The sequence below is a fragment of the Dendrobates tinctorius genome, unplaced genomic scaffold (genome assembly GCF_039654945.1).
Source record: "Dendrobates tinctorius isolate UK_male_01 unplaced genomic scaffold, ASM3965494v1 ptg000089l, whole genome shotgun sequence".
Classification (NCBI taxonomy): Eukaryota; Metazoa; Chordata; class Amphibia; order Anura; family Dendrobatidae; genus Dendrobates; species Dendrobates tinctorius.
In genome coordinates, this window is record NW_027361757.1 from 16,955,484 (window position 1) to 16,977,625 (window position 22,142).

Consider the following 22,142-nt stretch of genomic DNA (forward strand, 5'->3'; position numbering starts at 1 on the left):
GGAAAAATGCAGGTCATTTGACCTGCGGATTTCTTCAATTCTGCGCAGAAAAATCCGCAGGGCAAAAAAGTCCGTCTGCACTCAGCCTAAGGCTATGTGCACACGCTGCAGTTTTTGCTGCGGTTCCGCTGCGATTTTGGCCCTGCGGAACCGCAGCAGTTCCGCAGACATGGTACAGTACCATGTAACCCTATGGGTTTTCAAAACCACTGTGCTCACGCTGCGGTTTACAAACCGCAGCATGTCTATTGTTTCTGCAGATTCCGCATGGTAGAGGTGTGAAACCGCAGGTCACTTTACCTGTCGTTTTACCTGCGGTTCTGCGGGGAAAAACCCGCAGGTGATTCCGCAGTGTGTGCACATAGCCTTAATGCAGAAACGCTGCAGTTTCACACATCATCCATTAGGCTGTGTGCACACGCTGCAGATTTTGCTGCGTTTCCGCAGCGGCTTTGGCCGCTGCGGACCCGCAGCAGTTTTTGCTGCGGTGTACAGTACCATGATTCCCTATGGGAATCAAAAACCACAGTGCAGACGGTGCGGAATTTTCCGCGCGGATTATCTGCGGTTTTCAATCCGCAGAAAGAATTGACATGTCAATTCTTCCTGCGGATTCTCCTGCGGTTTGCCATCTCCTCCATTTAGGAGATGAAAAACCGCAGGGCAAAACCGCAGAGCAATCCGCAGGTAAAACCGCAGGTCTTTTGACCTGCGGTTTCACCTGCGGATTTTACAAAATCCGCGCGGATGAATCCGCACATAATCCGCAGCGTGTGCACACAGCCTTATGAGGGCAGATTATCTGCGGTTTTTACTACAAAATCCGCAAAGCCAAAAAACTCCGTGTGCACATAGCCTAATGAAGAGCGGCAGATCAATGGCCATAACAACCAATCACATCACTGTTTGCATTTCCTAACCAGGACAGAAAGCGAGAGCTGAAAAGTGATTGATCGCCACGGCAGCTGCTGTCAGCGCGCACTGTCTCTATACTGGAGGCAGCGGTATGAGGTGACGCGCGCCGTGTGTACACTGACTGACTGCTGACACCTTCCCCAGCCATCACCCTGCTCCTCCCGCCGCCGCCTCCCTGTGAGAGACGAGTGAGGGAGAGCCGCCGTGGTGCATGCTGGGCCGGGACAACCCCCATCCCGCGCCGCCGTGTGAGCCGCAGAGTCTGCGCTGCCGCCGCCATGTTGCTAGCAGCCGTTACCGCCAGGCTCTAGCTGTGCCCCGCTTCTGTCATCCTTTCCCCCCTCCCTTTGCCTCTCCCTCCCTGCAAAAGAGCCGGAGCCACTAGGAGGAGGAGGCCGCCGCGGAGTCACTACAGCCGGGAGAGGCCCCGCCGCCTGAACCATGTCCACCAAGGACGGTAAACACTCCACCACCGAGCGGGCGGTTAAATGTGAGTCTCGTTTGTGTCGGTGTGACCCCCCCCCCTCTGCTATGTCATGTCCCCCTCCCGTCCGATGACAGCTCTGCCTCCTCAGCTGTGATAAAGATGGCGGCCCCGCAGCCGATACCGGACTGGGGGGAGACGGAGCGGCGGCGGCCTGAGGTCTCCGGGAATCCCCCACAATGTGTCACCCGGGGGCTGCCCGGCACCGCAGGCGTTAATCTAGCGACAGGTCCATTCAGCAGGCAGTAACCATGACAACAGCGCTCCTGTGCACAGCGCTGGACGTGTGAGTGAGGCTGCGTGCGGTGCAATGTGCGGCCAGGGATTTCTCCATGTGTGTTATTATTGGTGTCATCCTACAGGGGGAAATTGGATATTGACGGATCGCTGGGAGTCCAGCTGCTGCCTGCGCCGTGATTTAGGAGCTGTCAGTGTGTGGGAGCTGGGGAGTTCTGCTGCCCCCCTCTACCGGGAGGGGGGGGCTGGGGAGTCCTGCTGCCCCCCTCTACTAGGAGGGGGGGGGGATCCCGCCGCTCCCCTCTACCGGGAGGGGGGGGGATCCCGCCGCTCCCCTCTACCGGGAGGGAGGGGGGGGGAGATCCCGCCGCTCCCCTCTACCGGGAGGGAGGGGGGGGGAGATCCCGCCGCTCCCCTCTACCGGGAGGGAGGGGGGGGGAGATCCCGCCGCTCCCCTCTACCGGGAGGGAGGGGGGGGGAGATCCCGCCGCTCCCCTCTACCGGGAGGGAGGGGGGGGGAGATCCCGCCGCTCCCCTCTACCGGGAGGGAGGGGGGGGGGGATCCCGCCGCTCCCCTCTACCGGGAGGGAGGGGGGGGGAGATCCCGCCGCTCCCCTCTACCGGGAGGGAGGGGGGGGGGGATCCCGCCGCTCCCCTCTCCCCTCTACCGTCTGCTGCTAGTAGTGTGTTGTGTGGGGCAATGACACCGAATCCACACAGTGATTTATTATATTGGCAGGTTTTTTTCGGTTTAATATTAGTACTATAATATATATCAACAACTCCCGGCTGCTGTTTTCACATTGTTGTCTCCCACAGTGCTAGACATGGAAAGTGTGCCGGCGTCTGGCCGCTCACCTTACAAGATAAATTTTTTTTTTATCTCTGGCCATGCACATTATTCTAAGCTTGAGTAAAATGTTTGATTTTAGACATCCAAAGACTTATATGTTAATGTTTATTGCTTCACCCGCTGTTATAAGGGTTGGTTTAGTGTGTGTGTAATAGATATGTATAGATATATGTATATTTTTTTAAGCAAGATGGTTAAAACTACTTAAAATACCTTATTCCGCTGTACTTATCTTCCTCCGATCCCACGCTGCTTCACTCCCACTGCTGTGGACTTTGGCTTATTATAGTGAGGTCGTAGCTGCAACCAAAGTCCTCACAACCACTGCAGCCCATCACTGGGTGCACCAACTCGTGCCGTCTATATCAGCATAGCCCAGTAGAGAAAAGGCAGTGCTGGACCTTTTAGTAGTGGGGTGTATCTGAGTTTATATTCTTCAATTCTATGAACAAAAATAAATGATCCTGTACAAACTCTTGCAACTTTCATTGAGAGGTGAACAGCAGATGGTTCCAGACGCACACACAATCAGTGTATATCAATTGTGTATATGTTCTGGTAGGCATCTGCTGTCACAATGTAGTTAGCACTTCTTACCTTTCCATGGAAAAGTGGTCAGCACCAGAGTATCCCTTTAAGGCCGGGGTCAGACTAGCGTATGGCATTTGTTGAGAGAGCATTGGATGCGATATGCTAATGACCCTTGGCTCCTGCTCTGCTGTGAGCGTCAGCCGAGTGTCATGCGACTGTGCTCTGAGCCTCTTACAGCTACTCAGATGATATCCGAGTGATGTGCGCTGTCACTCGCACCCATATATGGGTGAGCCGAGACTCGGCCGAGTGTTGGTGACAAGCGCAGCATGCTGTGATTTCACTCGCACGTTGAAAACAGCTGAGAAAAAAAAACTGATGGGATCTGCCCCATAGATGAATGGTGGTCCGAGTGCTATGCAATGTTTTATCGCATAGCACTCGTCTCTTTTCATCGCTAGTGTGACCCCGGCCTAAATGTGTATGTCTGCATAATAATATTTGCCTGTGATTATTTCACCATGAATCTACGGTATATGTCTTATGTGTATGAACACCATAAAGGGAACTTGTCTTTAGATTCATGCTGCAGGAACCTTTGTTAACATGTATCATATCTTGCCTGCACAGTTGCAGCCGGTACTTTAAAGGTAATCTGTCACCTCATTTTTGCCATATAAAATACGGCCACCACCATCAGGGGCTTTTCTACAGAATTCTGTAATGCTGTAGATAAGCCCTCAATTTAACCTGAAAGAGAAGGAAAACGAGTCAGATTATACTCACCCGTGGGTCCGGTCTGGTCCGATGGGTGTCGCGGTCCGGTCCGGCGCCTCCCATCTTTTAGCGATGGCATCCTCTTCCTTGTCTCTGCCGTGGCTCCTGCGTAGGTGTACTCTATCTGCCCTATTGAGGGCAGAGCAGAGTATTGCAGTGCGCAGGCGTCAGGAAAGGTCAGAGAGGTCCGGCGCCTGCGCACTGCAGTACTTTACTCTGCCCTCAATACGGCAGGTACAGTACACCTGCGCAGGAGCTGAGGGAGAAGTAAGGAGGAGGACGTCATCGCTAGAAGATGGGAGGCGCTGGAACGCGACACCCATCGGACCGGACCCCCTGGTGAGTATAATCTTAAGGGGGCTTTACACATAGCGATATCGCTAGCAATATCGCTAAAGCGTCACCGATTTTGTGACGCAGCAGCGATATTGCTAGCGATATCGCTGTGTGTGATACTTGCCTCCGACCGGCTCCCCCGCTGTCTGTCGCTGATCGCGCAGCTCCATTTCTCGTCGGGCGCTTCCTGCTGGCGCCGACGAACGACGCGTGGATGTGGGCGGAGGACGTCAGAATCGTCGCATCTAAAAGGTAAGTAACGACCGCTGCTGCGTCGCTATGTCGCTGTGAGATCTGCCGGTTTGGCAGCTCACTAGCGACCATTTAGCGATGCACCAGCGATCCTGACCAGGTTGTATCGTGGTCGGGATCGCTGGTGGATCGCTAAATGTAAAGGGGCCTTAACTCTTTTTTTCTTATCTTTCAGGATTCATCGGGGGGGGGGGGGCTTATCTACAGCATTACAGAATGCTGTAGTTAAGCCCCTGATGGCGGTGGCTGCATCTTATAGGGCAAAAATGAGGTGACAGATCCCTTTAACCTCTGAATGAAACACTGCAGAGAAAACATGGTTTGAAAAGCTGGCCAGAGACCATAGAGAGACACAAAAGAAGTCGAGTACGGCCCCAGCTCACTTTTCTGTACGCTTCTCTAGTTGATTGGCAGGTCTGTCCCCATGTATACACATGGGCACAGGCAGCATAAATCTGACAAGTTCATTTTAACAACTTGTGACATGCATTTTTTATCACAGGTCAGTATGTGCTGTATGGATGCGGGATCAGGAGCTGAGCAATCTTCAAGTGCAGCAAATGATGGCTGTCATAGTAAACTTCTTAGTTGTCATCTGCCTCTAACAGCAGTTGCTGGAGCTCTGTTCACTGTTTATCATTTGGATCTGCATTCAATCACTGATACAAATGTGATTGCGTTGAGCCATGGCATGTCATGGCAGCCATTTTTTTTACTCGCTTACATAGTGCCATTAATTCCACAGCGCTTTACAGACGACGTCATCATCCTCACTGTCATCATTGGAGCTCACAATCTAAATTCACTATCAGTATGTCTGGAGCATGGGAGGAAATCGGAGAACCTGTAAGAAATCTACACAAACACGAGTAGAACATACTAACTCCTTGCAGATGTTGTCCTTTGGTGGGATTTGTCTTCCTGTGAAGCTCAGCCAGAGGATGGGGTTCATAGAAGAACTGGAATTACACTTTTTCGAAATGCTGCTGTGTTGCAGCATATAGTATAAGCGATTAAACAATCACAGGTCCCATAAGAGGACTAAAGAGTTTTTTTTAAGTACTAAGTGTAAATCACCCCCTTTTCCCCATTAAAAAATAAAGTAATTAAAACAAATAAACATATTTATCACCTTGTCCCCAAAAAGTCAGAAATAAAATATAATAAAAGTATATTGAAGCTTACATGGAACAGCAAAAAAATGAAATTCTACAATTTCTGTTTTTTAATCCCCCTCCCCCTCAAAAAACCTACAATAACAAGTTATGAAATGTAATTTGTACCCCAAAATTGTATTAATAAAAAAAACCTTCCCCAGCATGCAAAACAAGCCCTTAAACAGCTCCGTGGATGGGAAAAACAAAAAAATTACGGTACATGACTTAGAAATGTCCACTCTTTTAAATTTATTATTTAAACAATGTTCTGAATTTTTTTTTTAACTAAAAAAAAATACATCAGGTATCGCCATAATCTTACTGACCTGGAGAGTCCTATTTCTAAGTTATGTGTACCACAGAATGAAAAGCAAAACCCCCAAAAAACAATGGTGGAGTTGACATTTGTTCACATGTTTTTTGATACATTATATGGTAAAATGAAAGTTGTCATTCAAAGCTGCAACTTATCCTGCAAAAAGACTGTTATTGCTCCTAAAACAAAGCAAGGAAAAGTCATTGGTTGATGTTTTTTGGCTAATTATTAATTAAATAGAAATTAAGATACCAACGTTCTGAGAACATGGCAAAACCATTGGAGTGTTGTAGACGGAGGCTCGATAAATCCCAGCTTGCCAAGTAGCTAATTAGAGTAGAAATCTACAACGCATATCTCTGAAATTTTAGTCTGGCTACTAAAGTTTTAATTTGCTTGGACAACCCCTTTTAAGGGATGTGTTCACACATGCATTCCTACATGACATTCAGTGCATATCAAGCACAGAGTGCTAGTCAGGCAATACTGTGGATATTTGTTGCATAGTGTGCATGAGGTTTCTTAGGCTATGTGCATACGCTGCGGATTGGTCTGTGGATTTTTCTGCGCGGATTTTGTAAAATCCGCAGGTTAGAAGACCTGCGGGTTTAACGCCCTGCGGTTTATCACCTCTACAATGGAGGAGATGGCCTACCGCAGCGGAATCCGCAGAAAAGAATGACATGTCAATTCTTTCTGCGGATTGGAAACCGCAGCAAAAACCGCTCGAAAAAATCCGCACCGTGTGCACTGCTGTTTCCATTGGCTATAATGGTACTGTACAATCTGCAGCAGAATCCGCAGCGTGTGCACATACCCTTAAGGCCATGTGCACACGCTGCGGTTTTTGCTGCGGTTCTGCTGCGGTTTTGGCCCTGCAGAGCTGCAGCAGTTCCGCAGACATGGTACTTTACAATGTTAGCCTATGGGTTTTCAAAACCGCAGTGCTCACGCTGCGGTTTTTTACCTGCGGAAAAGCTGCGTTTTTTTTCCCGCAGCATGTCAATTGTTTCTGCGGATTCTGCTGCGGTTTCACACCTTTATCATAGTAGAGGTGTGAAACCGCAGGGCAAAACCGCAGGCCAAACCGCAGCAAAACCGCAGGTCACTTTACCTGCGGTTCCGCCGGAAAAACCCCGCAGGTGAATCTGCAGTGTGTGCACATAGCCTAAAGGTTCTGTAACATCTGGCCGCTGCATTTTTGACACTGCATAAATACGCAGCGTCAAACATGCAGCAAATCCTGACCCTTAGGGTGCAGAAGATCTCTCAAGTGCATCAATAGAGCAGTGTGAAAATTCACAGTATTCCCACAAATGAAAGCAGAAAGATCTGTTTGAACATGGAAGAGAACGCATTTTGAAATTTGTTTTTTTCTGTCCTAAAAATTGACGCAAACGAAACCCAGACAGACACCATATTAATCAGTGGTACTCCAAAGTTTACACTTTCATCAGTAATCCATCGGAACCTATTCAGGCTAATTAATACAGTTTGTGTTCCCTTGAAAATGGAATAGACGAACATGAATGCAAAAATCGACATCCCCTGAATTAAAGAAATATCTGAGTCGTTCGTAGATCTGAAATATGTTGCTTAAAATATGCATGGGTTTTTTATGCGTTTTTGTTTTTTTTTTTCACATTCATTTGAATGGTTGAAAGAACTGACTTGCTGTAGATTTGAAAACACACTTTGGTTCACATCTCCAAGGAAGCAACACATACATGAGATTTTAGAGTTCTGATTCACTTTGTTGGAGATGTAAAATGTTGCATTTTTTTTCTGTGCCAAAAACTCAACGTGTGAAAAAGCCTTAACCCACAAGGTCACTGCAGGCTTCAGGTGACAGCCTAACACTGTCATGTGACATTAACTATGCAGCCAGGACCCATTTTATTTTTACATTTAAATAAACCTAAACTTGAGCTTCCCAAATTGTAATGGTGTTTTTACACCATAGTAATTTTAAATAGCATTTTTCTTTACCAGTGCAAACATCTGTAGCTTGTTGATGCATATGGGTGTTGAAAGCACAATTTTTGTATCTGAATATACCATGTACTATAGGAGTAAAGTAGTGGTTATTTTACTGTTTGCAATTTATTACTATTGGCCATCAAGATGAGAAATTTGGCTTGTGTTACACATACACCGTTATTGAGAAACAACTATCTACTGTATTTTTCGGAGTATAAGACGCACTTTTGTTCCAAATTTTGGGGGAAAGTAGGGGGTGCGTCATATAATCAGAATCTGTGTGCTGTAGAGGAGCGGGTTGGCTCTTGCGTGGTTTTAGGGGCTGGGGTGGGCTGGCTGTGGGATGCAGAGACAGCGGGAGGTCAGTGCTCCTGCTCATTAGCCTCATGTAATATTCACTGCACCCGCTGTCCATCACCTCAGTGCTGAAGCCACTCCGAGTTGGTTGACAGGGGAGCGATGCATATTGCACGTGCCTGCACTCTCCCCGCCTCCCATCCTGGATATGCCCCCGTGCTGCTGGCACATGATAAAATAACAAACACTTAATTCACTTTCCGATGATGGCTCTGTGCTCCATGATTGCTCCGTGAAAAATACGATATATTTTTGTCTTATTCTTCCCAGGATTCTTTTTTAAGGATTCCTGTTTGGCTGGACCATGATCTCTTGAGTGAGCCTGGTTCTACAACTAATAGTTTGATAGTAGGGTCCTAGTGAAGAAATTTTTACTGGTACATGCTTTAGAGATAATTCTGCCTTCAAACAACCATGTGTCATGGTCTGAGTATGTACCCACAGGTCACCGGTCTCTGCACCCAAACTCGGCAGGCTCACAGGCATGGAGAAGCTGTGGTGTTTGTGTTGGTATTCGCCGGCCCGTCCGTGCAGTGTAGTCCGCACTCGTACCACAACGCCCTGATGTGTGAACGCCAGTGTAATGAGGACTTAAAATGTTGTACAAAAACTAGCTGTTTTTTTCCCCAGGAACAGGAAATATTTTGTTCTTGAGTTGTACCTTGAATTGCAGCTTATCCTCCTTTAACCCCTTTCTGACATTAGATGTACTATCCTGTCCATGGTACCCGGGCCCGTATGACCGGGACGGGATAGTACGTCTAAGCGATCAGCGGCGCTCAGAGGGGGGGCGCCGCTGATCGCAGCCGGGTGTCAGCTGATTATCACAGCTGACACCCGGCACTGAGTCAGGGGCGGTCACGGGCCGCCCTCGGCATGTTAACCCCTGGCACTATGCGATCAAACATGATCGCAGTGTACCGGGGGATTAGGGAAGCATCGACAGGGAAGGGGCTCCCTCCTTACTTCCCTGAGCCCCCCGGAGCAGCGCGATGTGCTACGCTGTCCGAGGGCCTCCTTCACTGCAGGCCTCCGGATCCAAGATGACCTCGGGGGCCTGTGGAGGCGGCTTCCTCTGTTCCTGCAGAGAGCAGGCACGGAGGAAGCCTGTGCAGTGCCTGTCAGATTGTTTAAAAAAAAAAAATGTAAAAATAATTAATAAAAAATCCCTAAATTAAAAAATAAAATTCCCGAATAAATTCATTTCTTGGAAATAGAAAAAAACAAAACAATAAAAGCACACATTTAGTATCGCCGCGTCAGAAACGACCCGCCCTATAAAACTGTCCCACTAGTTAACCCCTTTAGTGAGCCCCTTAAAAAATAAAAAACAAAGCAAAAAACAATGCTTTATCATCGTACCGCCAAACAAAAAGTGCAATAACGTGCGATCAAAAAGACTTATATAAATAACCATGGTACCGCTGAAAACGTCATCTTGTCCCGCACAAAAAGTGCCGCCACGCAGCATCATCAGCAAAAAAATAAAAGTTGTAGCTCGCAGAATAAAAGCAATGTAAAAATAATTATTTTTTATATAAAATTGTTTTCAGTGCATAAAAGCGCCAAAACATAAAAAGACTTAAATGAAGTATCTCTGTAATCGTACTGACCCGAAGAATAAAGCCGCTTTATCAATTTTACCGCACCCCCAAAAAAGAAATCTACGAAATGCTGTTTTTTGTTCATTCTGCGTCCGAAAAATCGGAGTAAGAAGCGATCAAAAATTTCACGTGCCCGTAAATGGTACCAATAAAAATGTCCACTCGTCCCGCAAAAAATAAGACCTCACATGACTCAGTGGGTCAAAATGTGGAAAAATTATAGCGCTCAAAATGTGGTGATGCAAAAACTATTTTTACAATAAAAAGCGTCTTTTAGCGTGCGACAGCTGCCAAACATAAAAACCGCCATAAATCGTAAATCAAACCCCCCCCCCGTTATCACCCCCTTAGTTAGGGAAAAATAATAAAAAAAAATGTATTTATTTCCATTTTCCGGTTAGGGTTGGAGTTAGAATTGGGGGGTTTCCACTGTTTGGGCACATCAGGGGCTCTCCAAACGCAACATGACGTCTGATCTCCATTCCAGCCAATTCTGCGTTGAAAAAGTCAAATGGTGCTCCTTCCCTTCCAATCTCTGCCATGCGCTCAAACAGTGGTTTACCCCCACATATGGGGTTTTCAGCCTACTTAGGACAAATTGCGCAACAACTTTTGGGGTCCAATTTCTCCTGTTACCCTTGGGAAAATAAAAAAAAATTGAGGACTAAAAGATCATGTTTGTGGAAAAAATGATTTTTTAATTTTACAGCTGTACATTATAAACTTCTGTGAAGCCCTTGGGGTTTCAAAGTTCTCACCACCCTTGGGGGGGTCTATTTTCCAAAATGGTGTCATTTGTGGGGGGTTTCCACTGTTTTGGCACATCAGGGGCTTTCCAAACGCGACATGGCGTCTGACTTTCCCTTCCGAGCTCTGCCATGAGCCCAAATAGTGGTTTACCTCCACATATGGGGTATCGGCGTACTCAGGACAAATTGCACAATAACTTTTGTGGTCCTGTTACTCTTGGGAAAAGAAAAATTGGGGGTGAAAAGATCATTTTTGTGGAAAAAATGACATTTTAATTGTATGGCTGTACGTTATAAACTTCTGTGAAGCCCTTGGGGGTTCAAAGTTCCCACCACATATCTAGATAAGTTTCTTGGGGGGTCTAGTTTAAAAAATGGGGTCACTTGTGGGGAGTTTCCACTGTTTAGGTACATCAGGGGCTCTCCAAACATGACATGGCGTCCGATCTGAATTCCAGCCAATTTTGCATTGAAAAAGTCAAATGGCGCTCCTTCCCTTCTGGGCTCTGCCATGTGCCGAAACAGTGGTCCCCCACATATCAGGTAGCAGCGTACTCAAGACAAATTGCACAATAACTTTTGCAGTCCAATTTCTCCTGTTACCCTTGGTAAAATAAAAAAAAATTGGACCTGAAGTAATTTTTTTGTGAAAAAAGTTAAATGTTCATTTAAAAAAAAAAAAAAAAATTAAAAAAATATTGTGAAGCAGCTGAAGGGTTAATAAACTTCTTGAATGTGGTTTTGAGCACCTTGAGGGGTGCAGTTTTTAGAATGGTGTCACTTTTGGGTATTTTCTGTCATATAGACCCCTCAAAGTGACTTCAAATGTGATGTGGTCCCAAAAAAAAATAAAAAATGATGTTGCAAAAATGAGAAATCGCTGGTCAACTTTTAACCCTTATAAATTCCTAACGAAAAAAAACTGGTTCTCAGATTGTGCTGATGTAAAGTAAACATATGTGAAATGTTACTTAAGTATTTTATGTGCCGTATCTCTGTGATTTAAGGGCATAAAAATTCAAAGTTGGAGAATTGCGAAATTTTCGCCAAATTTTTTTTTTTTTTTTTTCACAAATAAACGCAAGTTATATCAATGAAATTTTACCACTAACATGAAGTACAATATGTCACGCGAAAACAATGTCAGAATCACCGGGATCCATGGAAACGTTCCAGAGTTATTACCTCATAAAGGGACAGTGGTCAGAATTGTAAAAATTGGCCCGGTCATTAACATACAAACCACCCTTGGGTAAAGGGGTTAAAATGTGACATTGTCTGTGGAAAGATTCTGTTGCATTGCCGATCAATACAATTGCTGAAAGAGAAAGGTCAGATAATGCTTATAAGCAAGAGTAGTGTAATATTTGGGGAAATAAAAAAAAAAATAAAAAAAAAAAAAGCGGATCCTTTCTTGTTAGGCCTGTTTCACATTTCCGTTTTTTTCTTTTCAGTTGCAGTCCGTGAAATATGCTAAAAACGGATCCGTTTCCGTTGGGAGACCAACGTATGCCACCGGACCGTTTATGCCACCGGACCGTTGTTTTGACGGATCCGCTGAAGTTGCAAAATTAAAGGAACAGCGTCCTAGAGAGAGAGAATATTAATCCCTGCCACAGCGAATCTGCGGGCATGTGCAATAAAAAATAGCGGACCGTCGCTCTAAAAAAAAGTTTGAGTCCGTCTCATCCGCCCGGGAGCCGCTAAAATTTTTACGGATCCGACGGACGACCGTCAGTCAAGATCCGCCGCTAATGTAAGTCTATGGGGGAAAAAATTGGCGGATTTTGACTGACGTCAAAAAACTGAAGTGTGAGGCAGGCCTTATTGAAACAAACCTCTTTAAGGCTGAGTGCAGACGGACTTTTTGGCCCTGCGGATTTTTCCGCGAAGAATGGAAGAAATGCGCAGGTCAAATGACCTGCATTTTTCCTGCGGATTTCTTCCATTTTTCATGCAGTTTTCATGCGGTTTTTGTGCAGTTTTCCATCGCGGTTTTCCCCCTGCGGATTTGGTGACAGGGGAGATGGAAAACCGCACAAAAGAAGTAACATGCTGCGGATTTTGTACCGCGGAAAAATCCGCAGCGTCTGCACAGCGGTTTTTTTTTTACATTGATTTTAAGGCTACTGTACATCACAATGCAGAAATGCAACGTTTCTGCACGGTAAAATCCGCTGCGGAACTGCTGCAAATCTGCATCGTGTGCACACAGCCTTAGGCCATTTTCACTAGTTGCAGAATATTTCTGTTGTATATTTAGTTACATATTCACAAGGTATTCTCAGACAAAATCTACATGTTACTTGCGGGTTTAGTTGCAGATTTCTTTGCAGTTTTGGGTAACTAAGCATTCAATAGTGAAATCCACAAGAATCAACAGGTTGGAGATTTGAAATCTGTTTTGAACAGCAGACATGTTCCTCTAGTAGCCACGGGTGTAATCGTGATCCACCCGCAGCTGTTAACCTGTTAAATGCCGCTGTCAATCTGACAGCGGCATTTTACATTGCGCTTACCGGAAGCGCATCAGAAATCCCACCCATCGGTGACCCCGTCACGTGATCGCGGGTGAGCAATGGGTCAGCATGACAACCAGTGGTCTGAAATCGGACCACGGTGTGCAACCTGAGCGTGACTGCATCGTATATTTCTATGCGGATGTCACTCTCGGGTCAGCAGAGCAGCCTGCTGCTGCATGCTTGGCAGTCCAGTTTCGGTCCAATTTATAAGACCATTTGACTGCCCTTTAAGGCTGGAACTATACTGAAAATGTCTAAGAGATTAGCAGTTTCCCGACAAGTTGTACAACCAAAAACCATTTGCTCCGACTTCTGGTCTGTCAGAGGTTGCAGTCACAAGTCCCGAAAGCTTGCAATGTGTTATCATCTTTTCCGTTAGCCATTAAAAGGTATCAACCACTGAGGACTCTCAATTCTGAATACTTTGCTCCCATTATAGTGATTTTTTTTTTTTTTTTTGTGCACCTGTAGTTTTATCCTGGCAGATTTTGCAACATGTTAACTGAACATGTGATATTTTTTTTCCCCTGCACTAAAAGGGATTAAAGGCAAAAATATCACTTTTAATTTTGAGCAAAAGTCATGTACCACTCTCTGAGAATAGAAGTTAATGTATACTGCAAGACAAAAAACCCATCCCACCAAAAAAAACAAACAATGAATGTGACTGTGGATCCATGTGCTGTTCATTTTAAAAATGGACACAATATGGACATGTTTAACGGATGTGTGAATGCAGCCTTAAAGGGAATCTGACACCACTTTTTTGAGATATCATATAATGATATCATTCAATTGTGTGTCACATAAGGATTCTCTTAGTACTTTTGCTTCCCCCTGATCCCGCACCTTTCATGCATAAATACTTTTTTTTATATCGGTTCAGATGTATGTAAACTGCCGCTGTCCGGTCCGCTGGGCGGGGCTTATTCAACTGCTCCCCCCTCCCTGTCTTGCGCTACGCATTTCTTCTTGTGTAGAGCAAGACAGGGAGGGGGGGGAGCAGGTGAATAAGCCCCGCCCAGCGGACCGGACAGCGGCAGTTTACATACATCTGAACCGATATCAAAAAGGTATTTATGCATGAAGGTGCGCGGTCAGGGGGAAGCATAAGTACTAAGAGAATCCTTATGTGACACACAATTGAATGATATCATTATATGATATCTCAAAAAAGGGGTGACAGATTCCCTTTAACCCCTTCCTGACATCAGACGTACTATCCCGTCCATGGGACCCGGGCCCCTATGCCCATGGACGGGATAGTACGTCTAGCGCGATCAGCGGTGCCCACGTGGTGAGCGCCGCTGATCGCGGCCGGGTGTCAGCTGATTATCACAGCTGACACCCGGCACTATGTGTCAGGGGCGGTCACGGACCGCCCCCGACACGTTAACCCCTTGCACACCGCGATCAAACATGATCGCGGTGTACCGGGAGTTAAAGGGAAGCATCGGCAGGGAGGGGGCTCCCTCCGTGCTTCCCTGAGCCCCCCACGGCAGCGCAATGTGCAGCGCTGCTGCGGGGGACTCCTTTCCTCCAGGCCCCCGGATCCAAGATGGCGACGGGGGCCTTCGGGGGCCTGGAGGAAGCTGACTTCCTCAGTGCCTGCAAAGCGCAGGCATGAGGAAGCCTTGTGCACTGCCTGTGACAGATTGCTGATTTGTCACAGTGATCTTTGATGTGACAGATCAGCGATCTGTCACAGGACAGTGATGTCCCACCTGGGACTATGTAATAAAGTAAAAAAAAAATTAAAAAAAAGTGTAAAAATAATTAAAAAAAAATCGCCAAATAAATTAGTAAAAAAAAAAAAAAATATTCCCCAATAAATTCATTTTTTGAAAATAAAAAAAAACAAAATAATAAAAGTACACATATTAGGTATCACCGCGTCCGTAACGACCCGCCCTATAAAACTGTCCCATTAGTTAACCCCTTTAGCGAACCCCTTAAAGAATAAAAATAAAAAACAAAGCAAAAAATAATGATTTATTATCATACCGCCAAACAAAAAGTGTAATAACGCGCGATCAAAAAGACGCATATAAATATCCATGGTACCGCTGAAAACGTCATCTTGTCCCGCAAAAAACGAGCCGCCACACAGCATCATCAGCGAAAAAATAAAAAAGTTATAGCTCGCAGAATAAAGCGATGCAAAAATAATTATTTTTTATATAAAATAGTTTTCATTGCATAAAACCGACAAAACATAAAAAAAACGACCTAAATGAGGTATCGCTGTAACCGTACCAACCCGAAGAATAAAACCGCTTTATCAATTTTACCGCACGCGGAACGGTGTAAACGCACTCCCCCAAAAGAAATTCATGAAACGCTGGTTTTTGTTCATTCTGCGTCCCAAAAATCGGAATAAAAAGCGATCAAAAAATGTCACATGCCGAAAATGGTACCAATAAAAACGTCAACTCGTCCCGCAAAAAATAAGACCTCACATGACTCGGTGGGTCAAAATACGGAAAAATTATAGCTCTCAATATGTGGTGATGCAAAAACTATTTTTACAATAAAAAGCGTCTTTTAGCGTGCGACAGCTGCCAAAAATAAAAACCGCCATAAATAGTAAATCAAACCCCCCGTTATCACCCCCTTAGTTAGGGAAAAATAATAAAATTAAAAAAATGTATTTATTTCCATTTTTCCATTAGGGCTAGGGTTAGGGCTTGGGTTAGGGCTGAGATTAGGGTTAGGGGTGTGTTGGGGTTCGGGTTGGAGTTAGAATTGGGGGTTTCCACTGTTTGGGCACATCAGGGGCTCTCCAAATGCAACATTGCGTCTGATCTCAATTCCAGCCAATTCTGAGTTGAAAAAGTCATATGGTGCTCCTTCCCTTCCAAGCTCTGCCATGCGCCCAAACAGTGTTTTACCCCCACATGTAGGGTGTCAGCCTACTCAGGACAAATTGCAAAACAATTTTTGGGGTCCAATTTCTCCTGTTACCCTTAGGAAAATAAAAAATTGCGGGCAAAAATATCATTTTTGTGGAAAAAAATGATTTTTTTATTTTCACGTCCGAGCGTTATAAACTTCTGTGAAGCACTTGGGGGTTCAAAGTGCTCACCACACATCTAGATAAGTTCCGTGGGGGGGTCTAGTGTCCAAAATGGGGTCACTTGTTGGGAGTTTCAATAGTTTAGGTACATCAGGGGCTCTCCAAAATCACATGACACCCGCAGACCATTCCATCAAAGTCTGCATTCCAAAATGGCACTGCTTCCCTTCCGAGCCCCGACGTGTGTCCATACAGTAGTTTTCTCCCACATATGGGGTGTCAGCGTACTCAGGACAAATTGGACAACAACTTTTGCGGTCCAATTTCTCCTGTTACCTTTGGGAAAATGAAAAAATTGGGGACTAATTGATCATGTTTGTGGGAAAAATACGATTTTTTTATTTTCATGCCCTGGCATTATAAACTTCTGTGAAGCCCTTGGGGGTTCAAAGTGCTCACCTCACATCTAGATAAGTTCCTTAGGGGGTCTAGTTTTCAAAATGGGGTCATTTGTGGGGGGTTTCCACTGTTTAGGTACATCAGGGGTTTTCCAATCGCGACATGGTGTCCGATCTCAATTCCAGCCAAAAACGTCAAATGGCGCTGCTTCCCTTCCGAGCTCTGCCATGCGCCCAAATAGTGGTTTACCCCCACATGTGGGGTATCAGCGTACTCAGGACAAATTGCACAATAACTTTTAGGGTGCTGTTGCCCTTGGAAAAATAAGAATTGAGGGTGAAAAGATCATTTTTGTGGAAAAAATATGATTTTTTAATTGTACGGCTTTATGTTATAAACTTCTGTGAAGCCCTTGGGGGTTCAAAGTTCTCACCACACATCTAGATAAGTTCCTTAGGGGGTCTAGTTTCCAAAATGGTGTCATTTGTGGGGGTTTCCACTGTTTTGGTACATCAGGGGTTTTCCAATCGCGACATGATGTCCGATCTCAATTCCAGCCAAAAACGTCAAATGGAGCTGCTTCCCTTCCGAGCTCTGCCATGCGCCCAAATAGTGGTTTGCCCCCACATGTGGGGTATCAGCATACTCAGGACAAATTGCACAATAACTTTTAGGGTCCTGTTACCCTTGGGAAAATAAAAATTGGGGTGAAAAGATCATTTTTGTGGAAAAAATATGATTTTTTAATTGTACCGCTGTACGTTATAAACTTCTGTAAAGCCCTTGTGGGTTCAAAGTTCTCACCACATATCTAGATAAGTTCCTTGGGGGGTCTAGTTTCCAAAATGGGGTCACTTGTAGGGGGTTTCCACTGTTTAGGTACATCAGGGACTCTCCAAACGTGACATGGCGTCCGATCTGAATTCCAGCCAATTTTGCATTGAAAAAGTCAAACGGCGCTCCTTCCATTCTGAGCTCTGCCATGCGCCGAAACAGTCGTTCCCCCCCACAAATCAGGTATCAGCGTACTCAGGACAAATTGCACAATAACTTTTGCAGTCCAATTTCTCCTGTTACCCTTGGTAAAATAAAAAAAATTGAACCTGAAGTATTTTTTTTGTGAAAAAAAGTTAATGTTCATTTTTTTTTAAATTTTCAAAAAAATTCCTGTGACGCACCTAAAGGGTTAATAAACTTCTTGAATGTGGTTTTGAGCACCTTAAGGGGTGCAGTTTTTAGAATGGTGTCACTTTTGGGTATTTTCTATCATATAGACCCCTCAAAGTGGCTTCAAATGTGATGTGGTCCTAAAAATAAAATGTTGTTGTAAAAATGAGAAATCGCTGGTGAACTTTTAACCCTTATAACTTCCTAACAAAAAAAAATTTTGGTTCCAAAATTGTGCTGATGTAAAGTAAACATGTGGGAAATGTTAGTTATCAAGTTTTTTGTGTGCCGTATCTCTGTGATTTAAGGGCATAAAAATTCAAAGTTGGAAAATTGCGAAATTTTCAAAATTTTTGCCAAATTTCAGTTTTTTTCACAAATAAACGCAAGTTATTTGAATGAAATTTTACCACTAACATGAAGTACAATATGTCACGAGAAAACAATGTCAGAATCACCGGGATCCATAGAAGCGTTCCAGAGTTATGACCTCATAAAGGTACAGTGGTCAGAATTGTAAAAAATGGCCTGGTCATGAACGTGCAAACCACCCTTGGGGGTGAAGGGGTTAAGGAATATCTCTTTCCAACTGTTGGTGCAGCAGAGGGCATGGCCCTAGTGTAGTATTCTGACCTGATCACTGCATCATCATCACTGCGCACAGAGGGGAAATTGCTGGCCATTTTGGACATCCACTTGTCTGGCAATGATTATTTATGATGTTTCTCTTTGACCTGTTGGTGGGCAAAAGTAGCCATCTCCAGTGTTTTGTGTATTCTCATTGTACATGTGTCTTACATAACACACAGTTTATGTGCTGTGATCCAGTGACAATAAAGCCTTTGGCTCATCAGTTTCTATCATTCAGTGTCAAGAATGTCAGCACATGGCCAATTCATCTATATGGGGCAGACATCTCTGGACTTGATGCAGAAGCAGTCCTTTTCAAATGAAGCGGAGTTTGTTGCACACATTTCTGCAACTAATCAGCCACGTGGAAGTATACCTTAAGTATATTGTGCTTAGAACTAGACAACTTCATATTGTGACACAATGTTGCTCCTGTTCTAGTCTGTTGAAGTGGAAACTCGCATATCAATTTGCATGAGTAATTACTGACATTCCAAAACTGAACTATTTTACATCGAATTCTATAAATTCATTCAAAGTCAAACATCAAAGTGAATAAAACATGGCATTTCTTAGCGTATGAAGTCGAATGTTTACTAATGTAATAATGTGATACTAAAAATGCAACCTTCTCTACATACATTAGGAAATGTTCTTCCCCCCCCCCCATGTATGCAAGGACTGTCTGCGTATCATCAGTGTTTGGTGATTGTTTTAGTTTTTTTCACCACTGATTTTCCTGCATGAAATAATAAATTGCAACACAGACATTACCTGAATTCATTTTTTTTTTTTGTTCATATTATAAGTGAGATGTGATGAGACACATCCTGTCCGGTTATTTATGATGCTGCCCCCTGTTGGGAGAAGTTATTGTACATACACAGCTTTTAGTGTTTCCCTAATTCATTATGGCTTCATATTGCTTTTAATCTGTTTTTAGCTGCTAATTTTTTTTATTTCTATTATGATATTTGTGCAGATTTGATATGAGCTTGAGCTTCTCAGTTACAATTTGGTTATATTCGTGATGGTAGATTTCCAGTCTAATCCAAGTATCTGAATGGAATTTAGTCATATCAGTATTGTTATGACTAGGTAGTAAAAGTGTAAGTCTTGCATGTTTTTACATTTTTGGTAAAATTGGAAGGAATATGCCTTTACGCTCAGGGCTGTAGAGTTGGTAAGCCAAACCACCGACTCAGACACTGACTCAGACTCCTCAATTTTCCCGACTTTTGACCCTTCCATATCACGGCCTCGCTAATGAGCATGTGCATAAAGTGCAGCACAGATTCATCTCAACTAAAAGCTGAGAGCCTTAGATCAGGAACAGAACAGATATTTATAGGAGGTTTCATAACTTTCCCGAATTCTTAAGAAAACATTTAGAGCACATACTGCATTTTACTACTGTACCCAATTTATTATACAGGGTGGTCCAAAAGTTGGTGGACAGTATGTGTAATAGGGTTATGAAGAGGGGAGATTTATCAAACATGGTGTAAAGTGAAACTGACTCAGTTGCCCTTAGCAACCAATCAGATTCCACTTTTCATTATTCACAGATAGGGATGGGCGAGTCTACTCGCTAGGACTCGTTACTCGGCGAATAGTAAGGGACTCGCTGGACTCGTTACTCGGCGAGTCTCCCAGTGATTACTCGCACAGTAACGAGTCCAATGCAAGTGAATGGCAATCCTAGTTTTGTCAGAGTTTTTTTTTCTCACTCGCTAGACTCGCTATATCACATCGCTGTCAACAGTGAGTCTGAGCGAGTCTACGATTGAGTCCTGTATACTGGATTCGGGACTCGCTTATACAGAATCTGTTATGTTCCTACAAGTTTCCAAGACAGCCTATGTCAACACACAGCGATTGTGAGCGAGTCTGAGCGAGTCTACGAATCCCGAGTCCTGTATACTGGATTCGGGACTCGCAAATATAGAATCTGTTATGTTCCTACAAAGCTTCCGAGACAGCCTAGCGTGTTAGGTCAGAAAACTTTTTTTTAGATGGACAAGCATGTTAGCCAATCATATTCAGTAATGTTGGTTGTGGCAGGACTATGATTGGCTTCTGTCCATCGTGATGCCTATGTCATGTATGAGAGGCGAGGCTGTATATAAGCCTTTTCCACCGCCATTTCCTCTATCTCAGATCTCTCAGGAATGTAGAGCAGGGTGAGGTAGATGCTTGAGCAGATCATAGGGATTGTCAGTTAGTGTAGGGAAACTTCAAGATTCCTTATATTAAACCCAAACAGCTCTTCTGAGAGCTACCAGGAGGACAGAGAAGTACTGTGTAGACTGTAGGCAGGCAGGCAGGGAGGATCAAGCCTTACAGTGCAGTGCACAGTGCAGGGACTAGTGTGCAGCTTCACTGCTAGGTGTCAGCACACACACTTACCCCGCCAGCAAGTGACGCCTACAGCACCACCTAACTCCATCTCGGTGACTGTGCATTTGTCAACAATGTCACAAAAACCACAATTTCCCAAAAAAGAGGTTGCAAAGGGACGAGGTCGTGGCCGTAGCAGTGCAGGGAGCATCACTTGAGCGATCTCCCTCCAGGCTGTAGTCCGCTGGATGTTATGCCCATAGGCAGGGTCAGTGGGGAGCCAAAGCAGGGGCCGAGCCTCCACCAGATCAATCAACTGCAACGTGTTGACAGTGACACGTGCCATGATTGCTCTGTATTGCTCTGTGTGTGTGTGTGTGCGTATGTCAACTCGACTCGGATTATTTCCTGTTTGCTCAAAGCATGGTGTGTGCTAGAGAAAATCGCTTCCCTCGCCTCATCGGCGCTAAATAAGACAAACAAATGCGAGTTTGGACTGGGACACAGCAGCAACAAACTGTTGCGAGTGGGGTTTACAAATCGCCAATGCAAGCGCTTTCCGAGACACATGTGTGATTTACAAATCGCAGATTACTCACTAAGACTCGCTTCCCCATTCATTAACATTGGACTCGCTAGACTCGCAACGAGTAGCGAGTCCCGGGCTCGGACTCGCTAGAGTCAAGCGATTCCGAGTAATTTAGGACTCGCCCATCACTATTCACAGACTGTTTAGAAAATGAAAGGTGGAATCTGGTTGGTAAGGGCAACTGAGTCAGTTTCACAGATCCAGTTTTCACAGATAAATCTCCCCCAAATCTGTATTCTTTTCAGATAATTCAGATAACCCATAATGGCAAATAATTTACATACAGATCAAAGGAAATGGATTTTAAGAGTACTGGAAATCGCAAAATGCTAAAACAGTTAGAGCAAATTGGGTTGAAACATTTGGTACTCAAGCCCCAAAGAGACAAACCATTTACCGCATTCGTGACAAATTCGATGCCACTGGCTCAATCCTTAATGCTCCAAAAACTCGTCAACCCAAAACAGCCTGTACAGAAAATAATAAACAATTTGTTGCTGAAACATTTGTTCAGAGTCCAAAAAAGTCCACCAGAAGAGTCTCTTTAGAATTGGGAATTTCACGAGCTTCTATCGTGCGAATCCTGAAATTTGGTGTTTTTGTACCTTTTTTTTTTTTTTTTATGGAACAGTCACAGGAGATAAGTATCTTGAAATTCTAATGAATCAATTTGTTCCCCAGTTACAGCAACAGCCTAATTCAAATGACCTTTATTTCCAACAAGATGGGGCCCCTCCACATTATTCAAGAGTAGTCTGCGAGTATCTTGATGAAACATTTCCTAATAAATGGATTGGCCAAAAATCCATAAATAGTAAATCAAACCCCCCGTTATCACCCCCTTTAGTTAGGGAAAAATAATAAAATTTAAAAAATGTACTTAATTCCATTTTCCCGTTAGGGCTAGGGTTAGGGCTGAGATTACGGTTAG

The 22,142-nt window shown here is 44.5% G+C and overlaps 1 protein-coding gene across 8 annotated transcripts in view; it reads left to right on the top strand.

Moving 5' to 3' along the window:
* Positions 1-1,021: 1,021 nt before the first annotated feature.
* Positions 1,022-22,142, top strand: part of LOC141098241 (serine/threonine-protein phosphatase 2B catalytic subunit beta isoform) — a 119,491-nt gene continuing 98,370 nt past the window's right edge. For 2 of the 8 annotated variants that reach the window (XM_073585863.1, XM_073585862.1), the window contains exon 1: positions 1,025-1,405. In XM_073585863.1, coding sequence (XP_073441964.1) covers positions 1,357-1,405 — 49 coding nt within the window. In that variant the 5' untranslated portion in view covers positions 1,025-1,356. Of the gene's footprint in view, positions 1,406-1,527; positions 1,686-22,142 lie in introns of those variants that run through there. The other 6 variants (XM_073585859.1, XM_073585864.1, XM_073585860.1 and 3 more) reach the window with 6 other exon arrangements.